The following is a 21877-nucleotide window of genomic DNA, read 5'->3' on the forward strand; positions in this document are numbered from 1 at the left end:
TATTTTTTTAACGAGCACTTTAAAAATGTATTTATTTATTAAAATTAAATAAGTACAGCTCTGTATTTCCACAGCGCACACACGTATGCATCTATACTGCTAAAGTGTGTTAGTTTTGGCCAGAAATTATATCCTAGATAAAAATAAGAGTAAAATAATACTAGAAAGTATATAATGAATAGTAATAACATACAAATACAGTTTTACACCGTAAGCATTATTAAGTGATATTTTTATTTATCATTCTGTATTATAATGACTACTTGAATAATTTATATTTTGCTTAAATTTTTTTTTTTTTTTTGTAAAAAAAAAAACCTCATCAGTAAGTCTTTTTGCGGGGTTCTGTTTGTAAACGTGGTGATGTACGCTGTTGTGTAAAATGTGTTCGGGTGTGATGAGCGAGTTTGCCGTCTGGCCCGCGTTGAGCAGCGTCTGCTGCCGTGTCGCTCCGTTTCTATTTACAGTCTTGGAAAACGGTGTATTAAAGATGTGCTGCCAGATGTGGGGGTGGTCGGGGTCGTTTTGGGTTTATTGGGGTTTAGCCCATCTCTCTCTCTCACATCTGTTCCTCTAGATCTTTATCTGGTGGTGTGTGTGTGTGTAACCCCAGCCTTGGTGTAATTCCCCATCCTCCTCAGTTATCACTCCTTCTGTCTCTCTCCTTCTCTCTCTCTCTCTCACTCACACAGGGACGAGACACCCACCTTTTATTGTCCGAGTGAGTGATAATAGCTCATTGTGTGTGTGTGTGTGTGTGTGTGTGTGTGTTTGTGTGTGTGTAGTGTTGTCTTAGCACAATTAGATTAGTGTTGAAATGATCACAGAGCCGAGAGGAAATCAGATCACTCCTTATTTAAAGTAAAATCCATTTCTCCCCCTTAACGTACCCCCCCCCCCTTTCTTCTTTTTGATTTTATTCCTCAGTACTGTTTACTCTTCTCATCTCTGGCTGATTGCGCCGTGTCTCTCTCTCTCTCTCTCTCTCTCTCTCTCTCTCTCTCGGTCGTGATCCTGCCGGTAAACGAGAGCACAGAGCACACCGGATTATCTGTTTAGTGCGATTAGATTTGGGCTTCCCCTCTCGATGGGGTGGGCGCTTTTTCCAGTACACACGAGACATCCGTAAATAACGCTGTCTCTGTCACGGTTGAGCAAAACTACAAACGCAGCTGATGTGTATTTGCCATAGAGTGTTGTTTATTATAGAACTGCTGCACATCTGGAAGCAAAGCTCCATGTCCAGCTTTTATTCTGTTCAAATCAGTGCTGGGAATAATCAGTAATTCTCAACACCGGCTCTGATCCAACCACGGCCCATTTGAAGCTTTCTGGAAGAGGCAGTTTGGTTTTCATTTAATATCTGTTGATATTTGATAGAGTCCATGATGCCATGTATCCTAACAAAATGTCCAGGTCCTCTGGTAGAAAAACAGCCCCAAAACATTAAAGATCCACCTCCATATTTAACCGTGGACATGAGGTACTTTTCCATATGGCTACCTCTCTGTGTACCAAAACCACCTCTGGTGTTTATTACCAAAAAGCTCTGTTTTGGTTTCATCTGACCATAGAACCCGATACCATTTGAAGTTCCAGTAGTGTCTGGCAAACTGAAGGCGCTCGAGTTTGTTTTTGGATGAGAGTAGAGGCGTTTTTCTTGAAACCCTTCCGAACAACTTGTGGTGATGTAGGTGACTTCGGATTGTAGTTTTGGAGACTTTCTGACCCCAAGACACAACTAACTCCTGCAATTCTCCAGCTGTGATCCTTGGAGATTTTTTGTCCGCTCGAACCGTCCTCTTCACAGTGCGTTGAGACGATATAGACACACGTCCAATTCCAGGTCGATTCATAACATTTCCAGTTGACTGGAACTTCTTCATTATTGCCCTGATGGTGGAAATGGCCATTTTCAATGCTTGTGCTATTTTCTTATAGACACGTCCCATTGTGTGAAGCTCAACAACCTTTTGCCGCAATCACAGCTATATTCCTCGATCTTACTCATTGTTATGAATGACTGGTGTATGTTGCCTCATATTTATACCTCTGTGAAACAGGAAGTCATGGTCGAACAATTTCCTGTTCCTAGTCACTCAGGTGTACTAAAAAATTGTAAAATATCAATGGGAATATAATTCAAATATTTTTCTTGTATGATTTCATATTTTTTTGGTTTTTTGATGAACCTGTTTTGTTTTGATATGCATGAGAGCAGAGTAATTTTGTGTTTTTTTTTTTTTGAACAAACGATCAAAAGGTTCAAACGATAAAGATGATTTTTCACAGCCTTCTTTGCTCATGTTTACCAAGGGGGCCAATATTAATGGAGGACACTGTGTGTATACACACACACAGTAAATAAATAAGGTCATGAGCAGTGAATATGTGCAGTAGCTAGTAGGGCTGGGCGATATGACAACGATATCATATCACGATACTTGTGGACATTTCTTCGATACACAGCGTGTATGATGGTATATGGTGTAGCTAACAAACTGTCTGCGAAACAGAAGTAAAACGAACATCCTTAAACTGAGTTTGACGATACAAAGAAATTTAAGCTTTAAAAAAAAAATGTCAACAGCATCCATTCATTACCATTTTAATTCGTAATTATTAAAAAAAAATAAAATAAAAAAGATATCCAACGATATCTCAGAAAATTGTATCATGTACTCATTTATCACAATATTTAAAATATATGGATATATCGCCCAGCAGTAGTAGCTGTTGAGTAGATACTAGTGAACGTTAATCAACACCTTCTGACCAATCAGAATCGAGAACACTTAATCAGCGACCTAATGCGTTATGGAGCTTTTAACCATATCCACATCCATCCATCCATTTTCTGTGCCGCTTATTCTATACAGGGTCACGGGGAGCCTGGAGTCTATCCCAGGGGACACTGGGCACGAGGCGGGGGACACCCTGGACGGGGTGCCAGCTCATCGCAGGGCACAGTCACAGTCACACACACATTCACACACCCTTTCATATGCTACTGCCAATCAACTTACAACGCATGTCTTTGGACTGGGGAGGAAAACGGAGTATCCGGAGGAAACCCCGAAGCACGGGGAGAACATGCAAACTCCACACACACACACACACACACAGGGCGGAGACGGGATTCGAACCCCCCAACCCTGGAGATGTGAGGCAAACGTGCTAAACGTTAAGCCACCACATCCGCCCCCCTTTAAACCACATATGACTCGTCATCTCTAGTCATTTTGTTTTTCTTTGCTGTGTTAGTTTTGTTGTAGCGTAGTGAGTACACCGTGATCCGTCCAACATGTGGAATTGGATCGGTAGCCGGATCCTAGCCGGATCACCCGCCCCAAGGTCCTACTTGTTTGGTTTGGCATACTCACGTTTTCACGCCTCCATCACCACTTACAACAATGTGTTTGGCACAGTGTTCTTCGGATGTGGGACGCTGGTCCGGTCCGGTCCGTTCGTTTTCTTCCTTCCTCTCCCACCCGTTTCCGTGGTCCGACCTGATGGACCTTCACCTCCGCTAGAGAGCAGCGTATGAGTAGCGCTGCGAGAGGGAAGGGATTTAGCCGTGTCATGATGATGTGAGAAACGTTTGTGTAGACAGATGGCAGCTTGATTAGAAGAGGGAGGTGGAAAGAGATGCCTTCTGGGAGAATTACTCCATATCTCTCTCTCTCTCTCTTGCTCCCTCTCTCTCTCTCTCTCTCTCACACACACACACACACACACACCCACACACACCCATCCGTCTATAATTCAGTCTCGCTCTGTCTGTGAGTCGGGGTTCCCTCTACACTGTCTGACATAACAGGAAACGGATACGGCGTTTACTACCGCGCAAGACTTTCAGCCCAGTTTGTTTTGTTATTTTTCTTTCAAAATTTTCTGTTTTTCTTTTTTTCCGATCGTGACTTGTGTTCCATAGGAGAAGTGAAATGAACTCCACCTTTCTCCCTGCCTACTGTGTGTGTGTCTCTCTCTCTCTCGTATGTGTTGGATGGCTTTTATAAGTGTAGAAAGCTTCCTCTTTTGTGTCACTGCTGTGGTCTAGACGTGTGTGTGTGTGTGTGTGTGTGTGTTTTTGGCGCTCCGATAAGGGGGACCTCGCTTTGGTTTGAGCTGAAGCTAGAAAGGAATTGGGCAGGGGGAAGGGAGGACGAATGGTTGTAGGGAAGCAGGGGCGGGGGAGATGAAGGTGTGTGTGAGAGAGTGGTTTGGTGGGGGAGAAACACACAGAGAGAGAGAGAGAGAGAGAGAGAGAGAGGCAGGAAGGGTGGGAGGGTGGAGAGACCTCGAGCTATTGATGGGTAAAGAAGGGAGGGGTTGAGAGAGCGAACGAGTAAGCAAGTGTGTGTGTGTGTGTGTGAGCGAGAGAGAGCGCACACGGAGGGAGGGGTGTGTGTGTGAGAGAGAGTGTGGGCAGAGACTATTCTGAATGAGGAAGCGGCAGAGCCATTTTCACCGTTGAGTAAGAGCACGCCGCTGTTTCGGGAGAGAGCAGGGAAAGAAAAGAGAGCTCAGTTTCTGGATTTTTTTTTCCTCCTTCTTCCTAGGCGTCTCTCTCTCGGTCTCTCTGTTTCTCTCTCTTTATCTCTCCGTCTTTGTGTTGAATGAGCGAGGCTTTCGGTGGCGGGACACAATGGGGCGAAGTGCCTGTGGCGACTGGGCCGTTGTCCTCCTGAGAGGGGGAGGGGGAAGAGAGAAGACCGGCGCACAGAGCTAACGCAGCTAGCCGGCCTCGGGCCTCTTCTACCGCTCTCGCGCTCTCTCTCTCCTTCTCTTTCCCTCTCTCTCTCTCTCCTTCTCTTTCCCTCTCGCTCTGTCTCTCTCACACACACACACACTCCTTTTCTCTCATTTCTCTCTCATTAAGCTGAACAGGAGCTCTCTCTCTCTCTCTCTTTATTATTATTTTTTAAATTAGTTTTCGTTTTTTTCCCTTCCTGGACTTTTCCTTCTCTCAGGACTTAAAATCTTCGCTCTTCTCAGGATTATCGTGGACTTCCTGTGGATTTAACATGTGTTTGGCACAGTGGATCTCGGGACACGTTGATCTGAACTGGAGATTTGAAAGCTAGCTGTGCTCATGTTTTGGGATTAGAGCAGTCCATTTAAAAAAAGAAAGAAAGAAAGAAAGAGAGAGAAGTTTTCAGCCTCTTTTTCTCCCCCCCTTTCGGTTTTGTTTTCTGGAGACAGGAACCTATAAATGGATTACAAGATGCATTCCAAGTCCAATGATTTGCTGGATTTTCAGACACTGGATGCCCTTTTGGAAAAAATTGCACATTATTCAGCAGCTGTAAAAAGGTAACGTCTTATTAACTTCTGTTTTTTTGTTTTGTTTTGTTTTTTTTCCCCTTTTTTTCCCCCCTCCTTTCTTTAGCTTTATAAGCTTTCATGCCTACAAATAACCTTTTTCCCCTTACAGTTATATCCAGGATTGTTTTGTAGAACTGATCGGAGCGGGGTTTTCATACACGCTCCTCAGACTTGAGACACTTTTCAGTAACTCTGTAGGAGTTTTTGGACAAAATGGCGTTAAAAAACAAAACAAAAACAACAGCGTTCATTGTTAGTAAGGAAAGCGAAAAAGCCTTGGCCAGGCAACCTCCTGGTGAGAGAGGGGGTGTGTGTGTACGAGTGTGCGTGCGTGTTTGTGTGTGTGTGTGAGAGAGTGAGTAAGCCGGGGGGAGGGGGTGCTTTCAGAGGAAGATGGGGGTGGCGTGTTTGTCGTATTTTGGAAACCGCTCCCAGCTTGACCTGACAACAGAACTCGTACCGTAAACGTTCATCATATTTACTCGGATCCTTCAGGATTCATTAACCCCAATGTTAATCCTAAAGTGCTTGTGTTTCCGTGCTTGCTGTCCAGGTTCTGTTGCGTAAACTGTGTGTGTGTGTGTGTGTGTGTGTGTGTGTTGGGGGGGCTTGAGAAGGGGAACCGCAGTGGAAAATGCGTCGTAAGTGACACCCTGGAACTTTTCGGCGTGTTTGCTGGACCCGAGTGTGTGTTTTGATCCGTCGTGACATGATTCAAACCCTCCCCCGGACCGTCTGACCTTTTTCAGCACGACGAGCCCCGTCACGCCACTCTTCGAGCGTGACGAGGCTTATCTTTCGGATCCATCCGCGAGTCGGACTGACGCAAGCATGTGGAACGTTGAAGGAGTCAGACGGTGGAAAAAGTTCTTGACACAGAGGAGCATAGTGCACATGACGCTCTCCTCCTACCGCCGGGCTGATAATGGACCGTGCATGTTTTTTCCACAGCTGGGACTGTAATGTTTTCAGCATGCCTTCCCTTCCCGTGTGTGTGTGTGTGTGTGTGTGTGTGTGTGTGTGTGTGTGTGTGTGTGTGTGTGTCAAGCAAGTGAAACAAAACAGGCACTCAACTCTGTGTTGTGTCAAACTAGGGTTAGTAAAGTAAAATCCTCCAAAACCCACGTCCAGATCTCTTTTTTTTAATTTCACAAACAGCTGTATCATCAGGAAGCCTGAAGAGGTGGGGATTTAACGTTTCCCAGAGAAGCCATGTCCAGAGTGTGTCCGAGTCAGCGCTGACTCGAGGCAGCATTTATTATTCATGCGTAAGCTTTCAAGCAAATAACCAGCCTCCCTCTTCCTATGTTCGGGAGAGCTTTTTATTTATTTTTTTTTCCTCTTCTGTCCTCTGGAAGTCCCCCAACACACACACACACACGAATGATTAATTATTTACTTTTGTTCGTGAGCACCATTTTTTTAATTTATTTATTTTTAGTGTGTGTGTGAATAAAAACTTGCTGACTTTCTTTTTCATGTGGTTGTACATGGGCTTGGCCGGCTTACAGAACCAGATTTCCTGGTTTTTTTTTTTTTTTGTTCTTTTTTTTTTATTTTTTTTTTTTAATCTTCATGCTCACGCTAGCTAAAGCCACTTCCTCCTTCACCAAGCATTCCACAGGAGTTTGTAATGATTTATGCTGAGGTCAAAGGTCGACGCTTATTCCAGAGAGGCTTTGCTGAGAAAGGAAACGCAGCAGGGGGATGTATTTAATGGCCGCTAGCTAGTAACGCCTCCGCTCGTTTATTCTGATGTTTTTTTTTTTTTAAGAGGTCACTATAAATACAGCAAGTGTGCACGACTCGAATGTTCTCTTAGGCATAATTTATTTATGTTTCAGTAATGACACGCACACACTGACCTAGCAGGGACGTGTTGGAAGTGGAGCGTTAAACAGGATACTCTGGTGTTTTTTTTTTTTTTTTTTTTTTCTTTTTCCAAGCCTCATTTCGATCCAGCACATCTGTAGTGAACCTACAGCACGAGTCTTCCGAAATGAGGTTAATTTTTTAAAAAATATATATATATATAATTACAAAAATAATAGAAATACACAGCTATTTAGCATAAATGCGCACCTACAACCCATATACTAACAGTGAAGGTGTTAGGATGACGGATATGAGAGCGTCTTAGTGAAGCAGTTACGTGTGGGGTTTTTTTTTATTGTGTGTCTTGTTTTTTTTTTTTTTATATGAAGTTTAATCCAACACGAGCATTAAAAACAACAACTGTCTACTCACTCTGTGCAGAGGGAATCAGTGTTTACTTTGTGTTTACCTTGAGTCACGTTGATTATGTTGGAAACGACCGCAAAATCTTCCCTCTGGGGGGTAAACAAACAAAAAAAACAAAACGGTCGCCTCAAGTCTCTCGGGACAGCAACACCTCGAGCCGAGGAACTCAACAAGAGATGAAGCGAATTTTGGTGTCCCAGTTTTCCCAGAATTCTTGGTCGTAGATGAAACTTTTCCTGTAAATCAGCCGGGTCTTGGCTTGTTAGACCTGTTTACAGACACGCGATCCACTATTATATTTAAATCCACAGATCGGGTCCGTTTTAAACACGTTACATCCTCTTCGTGACTTCTTTAACAACATCTTTACACGTCTCTCACGTTTTCATCACACGTGGCCATACAGTGCTTTATAAATACACGTTTGTTTATATATATGTGTGTGTGTGTGTGTGTGTGTGTGTATATATTACAGAGAATATTGCTCGATCGTTTTCAAAACTTAACGCTGGGTGATGTAACTGCTGGTGCGTTTATTTCGAGAAAGCGGAAAGCCGCATTGCATCGTGGGTCGTGTCGATATGAAGCGAAAATATGCACACGAGGTGTAGAAATATAGTCTGTATGTTATTTAAGGAAGTGTAAGGCTACGTCTACGTTAGTCTGGCTCCCTCTGAAAACCCCCTCCATCAGCATTTTCAAACGTTTTCCGAAACTCGTAAGGGGCGTCGGCGTGCTTCGTTTCCGTCAGGCGCTTTATGTTAAAAAAGGTTGTACAAAGAGATGTTAATCTTTAACAAGGCCATCGAATTGGATAACAGGCACAAGAACTGCACTACGACATCGTCCATTGTCTTGTTTGTTTCGAGTCGAACGGGTCACGTGACCTCTATGTTTGTTTTCTCGGTCCGCGCTACAACGCCGAAACAGCAGTTTTCAACCCATACAGCAGAGCCTGCCTCCAAAATCCCCGACGTGTCACTCGGGAATAAAATAAAATCGGACGAGGACGGAGCAGGCAGTCTGATCTCTGAGGGAGGAAGCAGGAAAAACACCTTAAAGTCCCAATAGTGCACGCGGCATTATTCGACGTGTTGACGTAATTTCCACTGAAACAGGGATTCAGGGCGGGACATATCGAGTGACTCCTCCCCCCCTTTTAAAATCGCCAATAGCATTTATCTTACCTCACAGCCCGTCCTTCGGCAAGGGGATTTTTATAACGTTAGGGATGGGACACTAGAGAGCTAGATTTGATTGGACAGAAAATCTGACGAGAAGCTGGAGTGCAGAATGATGTCATCAAAATTGTTGATCCGTATCGATGGTGGAGAGAGAGTGTAAATTGAATGCGTTTATCTTCTAAATACGAATTTTGTCGTTTTAGTGCACGCTAGCTATATATAGAAAACCTTAACACTAACGTAAGAAAGCAACAAAATTTCTATTTGATTTCATGGGGGATTTCATTTTTGTTTTCTATGTTACTTTTGGTCAAGTAGGATTTGCCCATCGACGGCATGAATAAGCGTTCATGATGGCATCATAACGGTAAAAAAATTCTGAACATGTTGCTCCTTGTTCATCTGTACACGGTTATGATGAGTAAATGTAGATCTGATCAAAAAAACGCAACTCCCGTGTTGTATTAAACAGCACTGGTTGCTCCCGGCCGTCCTCCCTACCTGTCTGCACCTGTTTGTGTTCTCGCCGTCTCTCTTCCGTACAAAAAAGTGACTAATCGAACGGTTGAATTTGTAAAAGAAAGAAAGAACGAACCCGCTCGGTTAGAAAAACACCGTCAGGTCCGTGGGCTGTTTTTGTTCTGTGTAATTCCTTTAAAGGTGCGCTCCACAGTTGTCGTTTCTGGGTTTTATGGCTCTGAAAACAGGAACGTAAACAGAACTAATTCTTTATAAAAAAAAAAAAAAAGCATCTCTAGTCACACGAGCGCCTCAGACGTTTCTCGACTAGGTCACTGACTGCACCTTTAACTTTCTGACATGCAAAGTGAGTGACACTAAATTAGGTCGTTAAGCAAGTTTGCGTCAGCTAGAGGACACGCGTTCTGTTGTCTTACATTGGGATATTTGCAAACTGTGTTAAGTCGCAGTCTTTTTGTGCTCACTATCAAGCTTTATAGTCAATAAAACCAAGAATTCTTCACTGTTTATTATTATTTTTTGGACTGTAAAATATATGGCATGAAGGTGTTTAAACGTGGCCAATAATATCATCTTTATTTAGAGCTTTTTATTCCTGAACTTTCTACCCACAGAGCACGTTGGGTCACGGTAGTTGAAATGGTTTGTAGGCATCTGTTTTTGTTTTTTTTGAGTTAAGAGTTTGGGTTAAAGCTTGTATTCAATTCATATAAACTAATAATGATTAAAAACTCAGTAGAAATATAATAATCTTTTCGATTATAGTGAGTCGTTAAAAATCACGGACGTATGAGCGGAGCTTGTTCTAGGGCTGAACGATACGATATAATGTCAGTATTGTGATAAATTATATGGTTTTCTGATATCGTGATATCATTTTAATCATTTTAATGCTTTTATTTATTTACTGTTTTATTTTTTTTTAAAAAAAAAAGTAAATTACAAACCACCTAGAAGCAGTTGGTGTTTAACAGTTTGTAGTTAATGTTTACAGACTTCAAAAAGATTTTTTTTCTCCTTTTCAGCATTACAAATGTTATTTATTTTTAATAAATCAATAAACAAACAAATATTTGTAAATATGAAATGAAAAAAATATTGTGAGCACATACATACAGCTATAGATTTCGTGAAAAAAATAAGTTGTTTAAATTAATAATAAAAAAAAATCAGTCACATGGGAAAATAAGTGCACCCCTACGTCGCACCTTCAGATCCATGAAATTAGAATCAGGTGTTCAGGATTGGGTGCCGGCGATTGGAACCTGCTTTCAGAAGTGCAGGAGGAACCGGTTTTATTTATACCCCTCTCATATCTAGTGTCTGGTGTTCCCTTTGCTATTGAGGTGTGATGCCAAGATCTAAAGAATTCTGTAAGGACTTCAGAAATAAATTGTGGCTGCCTGCGAGTCTGGCGAGGGATTTAAAAAGTTCTCCAAATTGATTTGAAATGCATCATTCCAGTGTGAGGAAAATCCTCTACAAATGGCCCAGATTTCAAACGACAAATTCAGCCCAAGAGCAGACTATCTGATGCAAAAAAAAAACAAAGTCTCCAAGAACCCCAAAATTCAATCACAGGATCTGCACCTGTTGGTGTTAAAGTGCATGCTTCTACAGTCAGAAAGAAATTGCACAAATTTGACCTGCATGGGAGGTGTGCCAGGAAAAAGCCTTTGCTGTCTAAAAAGAACATTATAGCAGGACTACAGTTTGCCAGTGAGCATATAGGTTAAGACCAGGCCTTTTAGAATAACATGCTCCGGACAGACGGATCAAAGACAGTCGTTTACCACAGTAACATAGGATATGTTTGGTGCAGAGTAAAGACAGCCTTTCAGGAGAAGCACCTCATACCAACTGTGAAGCACGGTGGTGGAAATGTTATGGTTTGGGGTTTCTTCACTGCCTCAGGGACTGGACAGCTTGTATTCATTGATTCAACTATGAATTCTGCATCATATCAAAGAGTGTTTGAAGATCATGTGAGGCCATCTGTCTGAAAGTTAAAGCTGAACCGAAAGTGGACCTTTCAACAGGATAATGATCCTAAGCTCACTAGCAAATCCACCAAAGCCTAGATTTGAATCCTATTGAAATGTTGTGGGGGGATTTGAAACCGGTCGTACATGCAAGAAAACTCTCAAACATCTTACAACTGTAAGAATATTGCATGGAAGAATGGTCAAAAATTCCAGCAAGCCTGGTGGACATTCATGCAAAACGCCTACAGGAAGTTATTTCTGATAAAGGGGGCAGTACTAACATCTGAGGCCAAGGGTGTATTTACTTTTCCCACAGAAGAATATCACATCTATTTATATTTCTGTTGAATAAATGATTGAAAAAGCGACTTTTCCTTGTGGTTCTGTTCAAGTATATCAACTTTATTAATAGGCACCGTTTCAAAGAGGATCAAACGTTTGCCTTTCCACATATGTCAAAAAAAAAAAAGCCAATTTCCATGGGGTGTACTTATTTTTTCCACATGTTTGCGTATATATGTATATAATATGCCCTCATGCTACGTAATTTTACTCCTTTCACTGAGAGGTTGATGTTACTGTAACAGCGTATTAGAAACTGTTATATAAACACCATCAGAAAGAGAATTAGGTGCAGACAATTACAGATGATTATCATCAGGTCATTAGCATTTACAAGCTCGCAAATACCTACAACTTATTCAAATCCATAGCGCCATAGCACCAAGCCCGACTCGTACCTTTTTGACATCCTCTTCGTATTTTGGCTATCGAATATCCCCTGTAGGCGATATTTTTGTCCTAAAGGTGCGGTCGGCGATTTTTGTCATACCGAGTCAGATCACCGTCAGTAAAAAAAAAAAATCTGTTTAGAGGGAAAACCCTGAGTGTCAGAAAGGTGTGGTTTTATGAGTTTCCGATCACCAAAAATCTCTGACTGTACCTTTAAGTCTGTTGACACCAAAACTTACAAGGGTGAGTCAAACGAAAACCTTAGTGTGATCTAAATCCGAGAAACCCGCTGTAAAGCATTTTAAACACAAAACAAACCAATTAAAAAAGGATTTTTGGTGGAAAACAAAAGGACGGCGTGCGAGTCGTTTGCTCACGCGCTTAGAAGCTTCAGACCTGCAGGTTGTGCTGAAGTTTAACGCCTGCTCGGATTTTAATCCTCAAACCATGTAAATTTCGAAATACTTTTGTGACGTGGTCCGTCTTTGTTTTTCTCGGCTTGATGGCGGATTTGTCGGTCTGGATCCCAGGCAGAATGTTGAACACACTCGAACTCTATTTCTCGTTAAAACTGTCGGCTGTTGTCGCGATTGTCGTCATGATCTGCATTTCAGATCACAACCTTGTATTCTAGAAGATCCAGTAGACTGATAGACAACACGGACCTTTTAGATATGTCTGAAGGCTACATTAGAGGTTTTCAAAATACAAACGCTAAATATAAAGTGGACGGCTGTGGATCAGGTGGTAGAGCGGGTTGTCCACTAATCGTAGGGTCGGCGGTTCGATTCCCGGCCCACGTGACGCCGAAGTGTCCCTGGGCGAGACACTGAACCCCAAGTTGCTCCCGATGGCAAGTTAGCGCCTTGCATTGCAGCTCTGCCACCATTGGTGTGTGTGTGTGTGTTAACGGGTGAACGTGAGCCAGTGGGAAGCGCTTTGTAGAACCGCTAAGGTTTAAAAAGCGCTATATAAGTGCAGACCAGGTACCAAAAGGTTTGTCAGTTTGTGGACACGGTGGTTGTGATTTGTTGTCATGAGCTGCATCTCAAAATTGGTTAAAAGTCTATATTTTTAAAAATTGTACACCTGTAGTCAACAACGCCAGATCAAATATTGGTACCCTTGGTATCTCTGAAAATATTTTTGCTTGAGCGGCTTTTTTTCCGATATCGATTAAAGCGAGCTTCACGCCGTCGCAGAAAAAACATTTCACTTCGTAAAAGAATCCGAACGCGTAATGTGACCTGCTCACCAGTGCCACATGATCGGGAAAAACCTTTTTACTATGTCTAGGTCACTGTGAGGAACGGCACTTCCTTGTTCTTGTCTTTTACCCAGAGTTTAAAACGTATTTTCTCCATTTATTCCAAGGGCTCATTTCTGTTTATGATGGCGCGATCGGAAAGTAGCGATTTTCTTCGGCGCAGGTCTGTCGCCGGAGGATTTCATGGTGTCATCTGACACGTTATTACACAGTGTGTGCTTGTTTTTTTTTTTTTAGACTGTGAAGTGTAATACTCCTAAAAGACGACGAAAAGTCACTGGCTTAAGCCTTTCGGTGGTGTCAGGTCGACCTCTGTGACGTGACCGGTCATTTCAGGATGTGCTCTTGTGCTCGTACTTGAACTTTCCAGTTCGTTCTGTCGTTCTCCGGTTTGGTAGACAGAGCCCTCGCGGGCTAGTAGCAGTGACGGAGTGGAATGTTTTTCCCCTGCTCAGTAACGGTGCCTCGAAACGCTCACTTCCTCCTTTCTCTTGCTTTTCACCGGCTCTTTTCTGGGTGTGGAATATACGGTCATGTGGTCCGCCCACCGTTCTCATCACAAGGTGAGTCATGAAGAATGCGGTTACTCAGAGATGAACAATTGCTCTCTGTGTGTGTGTGTGTGTGTGTGTGTGTGTGTGTGTGTGTCTTTTCGTGAGAAAAGAGAGGTGAGCTGGAAACTCTGTGTTTTGGACAGCCTGAGGCTAAAGGCTAAGCGCTTTAGCTAGCAGACTGAGTGGGTGGTGTAGAACTGATCCGTGCTCATCGGAGCCTCGACACGTCGCTCCACATTCCTCTTCTCTTTGAAGCGCTTCGAGCTTTTTTTTTGGCTGTTCTCTGTTTTGTAAGCTGTGCATCATATGGTGCCGCTGGAGGAGATCCGGTGGAACTTCTCGAATACTCCCATGTCCTGGACACTCCTGAGAACCAGAGATGATGTTGGCGAACACTCAAAACTCACATTAACTAACTAACGGTGCTACAAACACTAATAAACTTTTTGTTCAAAATAATAATAATGTCATATTTACAGATTTAACGATTTTTAGGAAATGATGGATTCTGCCTTCCTTCCATGCAGAAATACAAACCCTGCTCTTACCTCCGACACTGGAGACTCCTTCCTCAAGTTAGAACGTCACCATATTAACAGTCGTATGCGTTTTTAAATTTCGTCGCGTCATTAGAGAAACGATAACTTTTATCCAAGCTGCCGTTGTCGAAAATTACTCTGCACCCTTCTTGGCCAATCGGAATCGAGCGTTCAGCACGGCTGCATAAAGATAAAGTGAAATCACAATTATTGTGCTCAGTACTCCATCGTAATTGAGTAAGAGCAAATGATGTGTTTTTCATTTCCAGTAATCAAGCGAGCCGTTTAACTTCATTTAAATATATGCAAATTAGACTAGAAAACCTTTTAATATGCAATCAGGCATAAACGTATATAACGCTTAACGCAGCACGTTCGCCGGAAAATATTTCACTTTGGCTGAGCTTTGAACGTCGCTGTCGGTCACGTTTAATTAATCACGGACGCCGCGAGTCGTGATCGCGGCCGGGTCGTTATTCTGCGCCTCCGTCAGCAGCAGAAACCCTGTCGCTGATCTCCAGCAGTACAGCTCGTGATGGTTTCAGAGCGCTGTGTGAAATCCCGAGACTCCTACGTGGTGTTGTGTCTGGTGATGGAGCGCACTGTACTGTACACTCGTTCCTGGTACTGTGTGCGGTGTGCGTGAGTGCGTTCGTTCGTTCGATTTCTCCACCGCTTTCATCGGGGGAAACTCCATACGTCTTCACTTTAGCTCAGCTTTATGCGCTCTGATAACGGAAACATCGTGTAGCCCTCCATTTTTACATTTTATTTTCGTTTTAAATTTAAAAACACCCGCCCACTCGACTATCCATTAACTCACTGTGTGGTTTTCTGCGCCCGCTTCTCTGCTTACACCGATATTTATTTATCTAATAAACCCACGTCTGGTTTGGTGATGAACAAAAGGGCTTCGTGCGAGTGGTTGGCTTCAGATCCGCAGATCGTGTCGAAGGTTTTGGATTTGACTTCTTCTGACCAGTCTCAGAAAGATTTCGTGACAAGGTTCATTTTTTGTTTTTTTCTCGCTGTTGATTCGGCGGACACAAAATGGCCGCCGCATCGTATATATGGGTCATTTGGCACGTCAGAATTTAACGCGACGCGTCTGTACAATACCGACGGCGACAGTGGAGACGGAATAGCACCGTGTTACACTTTGTCCACGACCAAGTAAAGAATCTAGTGTCGTGTCTCGAATCGCATGCTTGTGTACTATTCTAGACGAGTCAACTCGGTGTGTCGACTTCACAGCTCGACTCGGAAATCGGATGGACAGGGACGATTCGGATCCGACGTGCCGTGTAATGAACGTATTACCTGCTCGGGTAGACTTCTCTCCAGTCTCGGAAGCGTTTTCTTATCCAGACGACACCGTGGTAAAGTTCGTTCTCGCTCTTCTCGACTTGAGAAGTTGTGGATCTTGATTTAGTTTCCAGATCTGTAAATACCTCACAGTGTGAAATGTTTTTGAAATTAAACTGGCTCCTAGTCCTACCTGTGGTTAGTTCCCATTTACTGTTTGATATACAAACAAACGAAAACCGTGATTTCATCTTACCCAGTCATCTTTGACCTCTCATGAAAAGTCTATAGACACATTCCAAGGAAATAATAAAGCTTGGAAGGAAGTAGCAGAGACCATTGGTGCCTTGTTGAGTGTATGTAGCTGTATTGGTTAGCTTTAACAAAGGTGTCGTAATCTCATCACTTTCCCACCGTGGCACCGCCCCCACCGTCCTTTTGTGTTTTTAGTCATAAAAATCATTTAGTTCAGCTAGAGAAAGGGTGCTACAGTTAAAAACCCAACGCATCTGCTCAATTCGGCACGACCCGAATGAGTCGGAGTCGCAGCTTTGCTCAGCAGGAGTCGGATTTCAGTTATCACGTAACGTGAGCGAGGCGAGCTGACTGACAAGACCCTGGCGGAAGATTCGGTTTCAGAAGTTCCATGTTTCATATAAAATAATAATAATGAACCCACCGTTCAAGCCGGTGTTTTTTTTTCTTCTTCTTCTTTTTCCCGCTATCGCGAAAGTGAAACGCACTCGGCCGCACGGGCATTCATAACCGAGGGGGAAACCCCGACCCCTGTCCAAGACCCCCACGGTGATAGCGGTCACATGTCGAGTTAACCGGTGGGAAAACTTCCTCACCGTCACATCCCTGACGTTACCGAACAACTCCTTTTCACGCTGATTAGTGCATTCTTTAGTTTTCTCACAGTTCTCATTGTAAATAAACCTTTATTTATTTACTCTTCTGGTCATGAACATCTGTAAGTCTTTTAAGCATGACTAGCTTTGGGCTTTTCACCTTTTTTTTTTTTTTCTTCTTTAAATTAGATTATCCCTGCTTCACGAATTCGGTTTTATCTTTGGCAAAAAACAAACGTTCCTTGTCTGTGAGCGTTATTAAATCACGAGGATCCAAATCCGAGTCATCAGAATAGTTTTATTCACTGACTCCTACACATGCCTGTACAGTTGCACAGTAGTTTCAATCTGGAGTTGTCTTTTTCTTTTTGGTGAACTTTTCTTCATTGGCGACAAGCTTCAGAATACGAAATGTTGCAGCGTTAACACGGCCGGTTGTTTATTCTGCACCGTCAGCAGCAGCCCCGCTATCGATCGTTCGCTCTCCAGTCTGTGAAAGTTTTCAGCGAAACAAACTTTTTAATGCGTAATAAAGTCCCTGGTCACCGAATCCCGTCTTTGAAAGCCAAGTGTTTATTTTTTTAAACTTTTTTTTTTTTAAATTTTATTAGTGCTGACGAAACCAGTTACTCGACTTGACACTTCCTGTGAAAGTAGACCCTTTTTGTTTGTTTATGTAACGTACCTCTCTCTACCGAGTCTGGCGTGTTTTCCATGCGGCTCTGGAGAATACACATGAAAACCTGAATAGACGGGCCTGAAGTTCAAAGCTGTCCGAGGTGAAGAGTTGGTCTACCGCTAAAGCCGAGGTGTGAACGAAAGTGACGAATAAACGGTGACGTCCTAGATGTAATTCACACATTTCAGCACTATATCTGGGTTTATCTAAACGTATGTAAACATGGCCAGAGAGGACCACGGTGTGAACCGATCTCATCAACAGAAGCATGAGACGTAGCAGCAACTCCGAACCCTGGCGTCTCTCCGTTACGCCGTTGTCTCGTTTCACTTGTACGCGACGTTCAGGGGTTTCCACGACAACGGCTGGTTCGTTCTCTTTCGTTTCCTTTTGCCGAATCCGTTTTTAATATCGTGTAACGTTCAGTCGGAAGTGCGGCTCCGGATAGCGTGAGCGCCGGTCGTTAAAAGTATTTATTTAGTTCTCTTTCATGATCATTAGCGAAGAGTGGCGGAGCACGGTGTAGACCGATCAAGGGAGACTGGAGATTTGGTTCGTTCCAGGCTTTGTAGACACGATCCACCTTGCGTAGAGGATAACTGGCTTAAAGCCACAGGAGCATTTACAGAACCTGACATTTCTGTTATGTTTTGGTTTCCGGATCTAAAGCGGTAACTTTTTTTTTTTTTTCTTCCTCTTTTCTCGCCATATTTAAAATAAATAAATAAAACTTTGTAAGGAAGCATCGATAGCGATGCGCTCTTGCCCTCGTCATAACGCGTTAAACATAAACCTCAGCACGAGGAGTTCAGCGATGGCGGCGCACCTAACAGCACGTGTCCTCGTTCTGGTAGCGGTTATTATACTAGTAATGCATAAGAAATAAGATTAAAATATTCTACATATCTTTAGGAAGGAAGGAAAAGTGTTAGTGGAATAACTTTTGTTTTCTACAGTCACTTCCTGCTGTTTGTCTCATGTCGTTCCCCATGTTTCTCCCCTGCTGAAACCGCTATCCGCCCTCTTCCGCGTACATCAGCTCCCAGACGCACGCGATCGGCTCGTCCTGCTGTGATTGACAGGATGCCCCTCCCACCGAGAGAGCTCTTCTGTTGCAGTGTTGTGTTTTATGTTTTAAACCTGAGCGCCGTGTCCCGAGTTGTACCGAACACGTTAACGTTACTACGGATACGAGGCTGTGTGGAGCTGCTGTAAGTGCCGAGTAGCCTCGTACGTCTGCAGACTGCTGCCTCGGCTCACTCGGCGGTCGAACAGGTGACGACTGCTACGTGTGCTGAACCGAGGCAGCGCGGGGCAGCACGAGGCAGCGGTGTCGACTCGAATCATGTTCACTTTGATCATTATATCTACACTTCAACACGCATCATTCATTTTATTATAAACTCTTTCTTTAATTCTTTCTTTTACTTTTCCCCTCATTTTTCTTTACTTTTTCCCCATGTTTTTCTTTTTATTTCTTTCTTTACTTTTTTTACTTTTTCCTGTTTCCTTCTCTTATTTTTCCTGTTTTTCTTTCTCTTCTTTCTTGACTTTTTTCTTACTTTGTTTATTTCTTTCTTTATTTTACATCGTCCTGTTTTTCTTTCTTTCTTTACTTCTTCCTTGCTTCTTTCTTTCTTTCATTCTACATTCCTTACGTCTTTTTCCTGTTTTTCTTTCTTTCTTTCGATGCTGCTTCCTTCCTTCCTTTCTTTCTTCCTTGTGTCTTTCTATACTACTTTACTTTTTCCTGTTTTTCTTTCTTTCTTTCTTTCGATGCTGCTTCCTTCCTTCCTTTCTTTCTTCCTTGTGTCTTTCTATACTACTTTACTTTTTCCTGTTTTTCTTTTTCTTTACTCTTGTCTTCATTTCTTTTTTTCTTTACTTCTTCCTTGCTTCTTGCTTTCTTTCATTCTACATTCCTTATGTCTTTTCCTGTGTTTTCCTTTCTTTCTTTTTCTCCTGCCTTCTTTCTTAATTTGGTTTCTTTCTTTTCTTTTCTTTTCTTTCCTCTCTTGGCTGGTTTCTTTCTTGTGTTACTTGGTTTCATTTTCTGTTCCTCTCTTTGTGTCTCTCTTGTTACTTTCTCTTTCTCTTCTTCCCTCTTTCTTTCCTTCCTACACTTGCTGCAGAACACACAGGTGAATGGTTAGGTGAAGTCCTAAAATATCTGAAATACAATGTCGATACAAGTTTTATCTCTGTGTGTTGACCAGTTCAAATTGTCTCGTCCTCAGACAGTCTTGAAAGACTCGAGGTTTGCTGTGCTGGCCTTCTCCGGGCTTTTGAATCGTACCGTTGTACAGAAGATCACATTGTCTTCCTTAACGTAAAAAAAAAAACCAAAAACGCATCTGGTTTGATGTGCAAAGAAAAAATTGGTTTAGTACCAGCAGCTGTCCAACATCTGGCTCCAGACTTGCTGTAGTTTAGAGGGAGGTCGCAGTGCCCTGACTGAGATGGTGGTTTATATCCAGACTGTGTGTAGTAACCCGCTCAGTACAGACCACCTGACACACCTCGCTGACTGTCAGTCATCGGAGGAGCTTCAGGAATGCCATCTCCATGTTACGTAACATACGTCATTAAACAGCTGTTTGAATCATGCAGAGGTTTATTACAGTGACCAGAGACTTCAGTATAGAGGTGTGGATCTGTCCCTGCTTCCAATGATGAGATTAGCGCTGTAATATTCTACATCTTACTCACAAACTAGTCTGGCTTAACTACATGCTACGAGTGACGGCAGTCAGAAGGTTTGTTTTCTTTTCGTAGCTCGTCTTCGATGGAAAGGATTCTGTATTTATCTTCAAATTCCTGGGTAAAGGTCAGGACCTGTGAAGACCCAAGAGCTGGCGCTAATGCGGTTGAATAGTTATCGATGGAAGTCTCTGGACCGAGGGCTGGGAAACGATGGGCTGGCTTGTTAGCTGGTAAATCATTGATTATCGAGTCGTTGGGCCAAACAGTTTATTTTCCTTTATCTGAGAAATAAAACGCATGCTTCTGAATTAATGACTCGGAGTCCTCCTCGGGTTTATTTTCGTTTATAACGTTAAACGATTAGCCGTTCTATCGCTGAAGGAAAAAATAAAATGTATTTTTATTATTCGTTTTGTTGAAGCGATTTTATTTATTTATTTTAAAATTATTGGTTGTAACAGATCCGATATGGTCTAGTAGCTTATTTCTTTCTTTCAGGGGCAGTGGTGGCTTGACGGTTAAGGCTCTGGGTTACTGATCGGGAGGTCGGAGGTTCAAGCCCCAGCACTGCCAAGCTGCCACTGTTGGGTCCTTGAGCAAGGCCTTTAACCCTCTCTGCTCCAGGGGGCGCTGTATCATGGCCGACCCTGCGCTCTGACCTCAACTTCCTGACATGCTGGGGTATGCGAAGAAAAGAATTTCACTGTGCTGTAGTGTACGTGTGATCAATAATTCAAATCAGTCATTATCAGTTGTGCCTCTGGATATCAGACGCTGATTTGATGTCTGCGTGCTCTAACACACGTCCTGCGTTTTTTGTCCGTGATCCGTATCCAGTCGGTCGACTTCTGCATGCGCCGGATGCGGCGCGATGCTTATGATACGTCTACTGCCTTTGTAAACGACTTGTTTTATTTCTGTTTTTGGAGTCGCGTCAAGCGGAGTTAGAAATGATCGCAGGCAGATGCAGACAGAAATAGTAACCGCCTACAGGAGCGGGTGGGATCGGTCAGAGGTCCTCCGAGAGAGAGTTTAAAACACAAATTGGTAATTAATTTAAAAACAAATCTTTATTGAATGAATGGGCAGTTTTATTTACAAGTCTGTAATCATTTAAGATACGTTAGGTAAGATTAAAGGTTAAGTAGGTGAGTTTGATGTTTGTTTGAATGACGACACACTTTTTTTTTTTCCCCTTGAGCCACCCAACAGTCCTACCCATGTTTGTTAAGCTCCGCCTCCAGATCCTTACAGGCAGTCTGTACACGATTTCGCAAAGTTTTTTTTTTTTTGTGATTATTGTGGCCAAAACATGCGATGCAGCTTGCGGAGTAAGTTGCTTGGAAAACTTTCTCAGTGATATTTGTTTGTAAATGAGCCCTTTCGGCTCTACTCGCGCTCGACGTGCGTGAGTCGAAGAGGCGCTTTGTCCGAGTGCGCGTCGTGGTGATGTCCCGTGACGCGCTACGGCCCGGGTCTGCGTTAAATCTGCGTTCATTTTGAAAATGTTTTGATTTTTTTTTTTTTGTAAATTTCTGTGATGGTGAAATCCTGGAAGGACTTTTCTACAGTGACCCATAAAGTGTAGAGTGTCTGTAAGATGACTGACAGGAGGCAAGCGTTCCGGATCGAAGGGCAGTTTTCCAAACGGGTTTTCTGAGCAGTTTAATACAGCGAGTGCTGAAACCGATGCGTGAACCCTTTCTTTTTAAACCGTGTTGTATGTGATTTCCATGCTAATGTAAAAACCGAACCTGGTGACAGACATGCCGTGGTGTTAACAAGTGCACTCGTGGTTTGAAGCATCACTCCGGACACGTCCGAGTCAGCCGGTGAAATCCGCTTATGTAACGTTCGTGTACGCTTTAGCCGTGGCAGAATGAATATTGTTGAAAGTTTATCACGCTAGCCATCTTTTTTTTTTTTTTTTCTTTTCTTTTTTTTTTTTTTTTTTTTTAGACCTGACGGTGACATTTAGTGCACTGTAGTAGATTTTGTAGCTGGTTGGAAACTGGGTGGTTCGCCGCAC

General features: G+C 42.9%; 1 protein-coding gene across 8 annotated transcripts in view; it reads left to right on the top strand.

Annotated features, from left to right (window-relative positions):
- brd4 (bromodomain containing 4) overlaps positions 1 to 21877 on the top strand; it is a 64637-nt gene that overhangs the window by 17153 nt on the left and 25607 nt on the right. For 3 of the 8 annotated variants that reach the window (XM_053613538.1, XM_053613539.1, XM_053613541.1), the window contains exon 1: positions 822 to 5316. The exons of 3 other annotated variants lie outside the window; for them this stretch is intronic. In XM_053613538.1, the coding sequence (XP_053469513.1) occupies positions 5216 to 5316 (101 nt within the window). In that variant the 5' untranslated portion in view covers positions 822 to 5215. Of the gene's footprint in view, positions 1 to 821; positions 5317 to 21877 lie in introns of those variants that run through there. 2 more of the 8 variants (XM_053613540.1, XM_053613542.1) reach the window with 1 other exon arrangement.

The sequence above is a fragment of the Ictalurus furcatus genome, chromosome 24 (genome assembly GCF_023375685.1).
Source record: "Ictalurus furcatus strain D&B chromosome 24, Billie_1.0, whole genome shotgun sequence".
Lineage (NCBI taxonomy): Eukaryota > Metazoa > Chordata > Actinopteri > Siluriformes > Ictaluridae > Ictalurus > Ictalurus furcatus.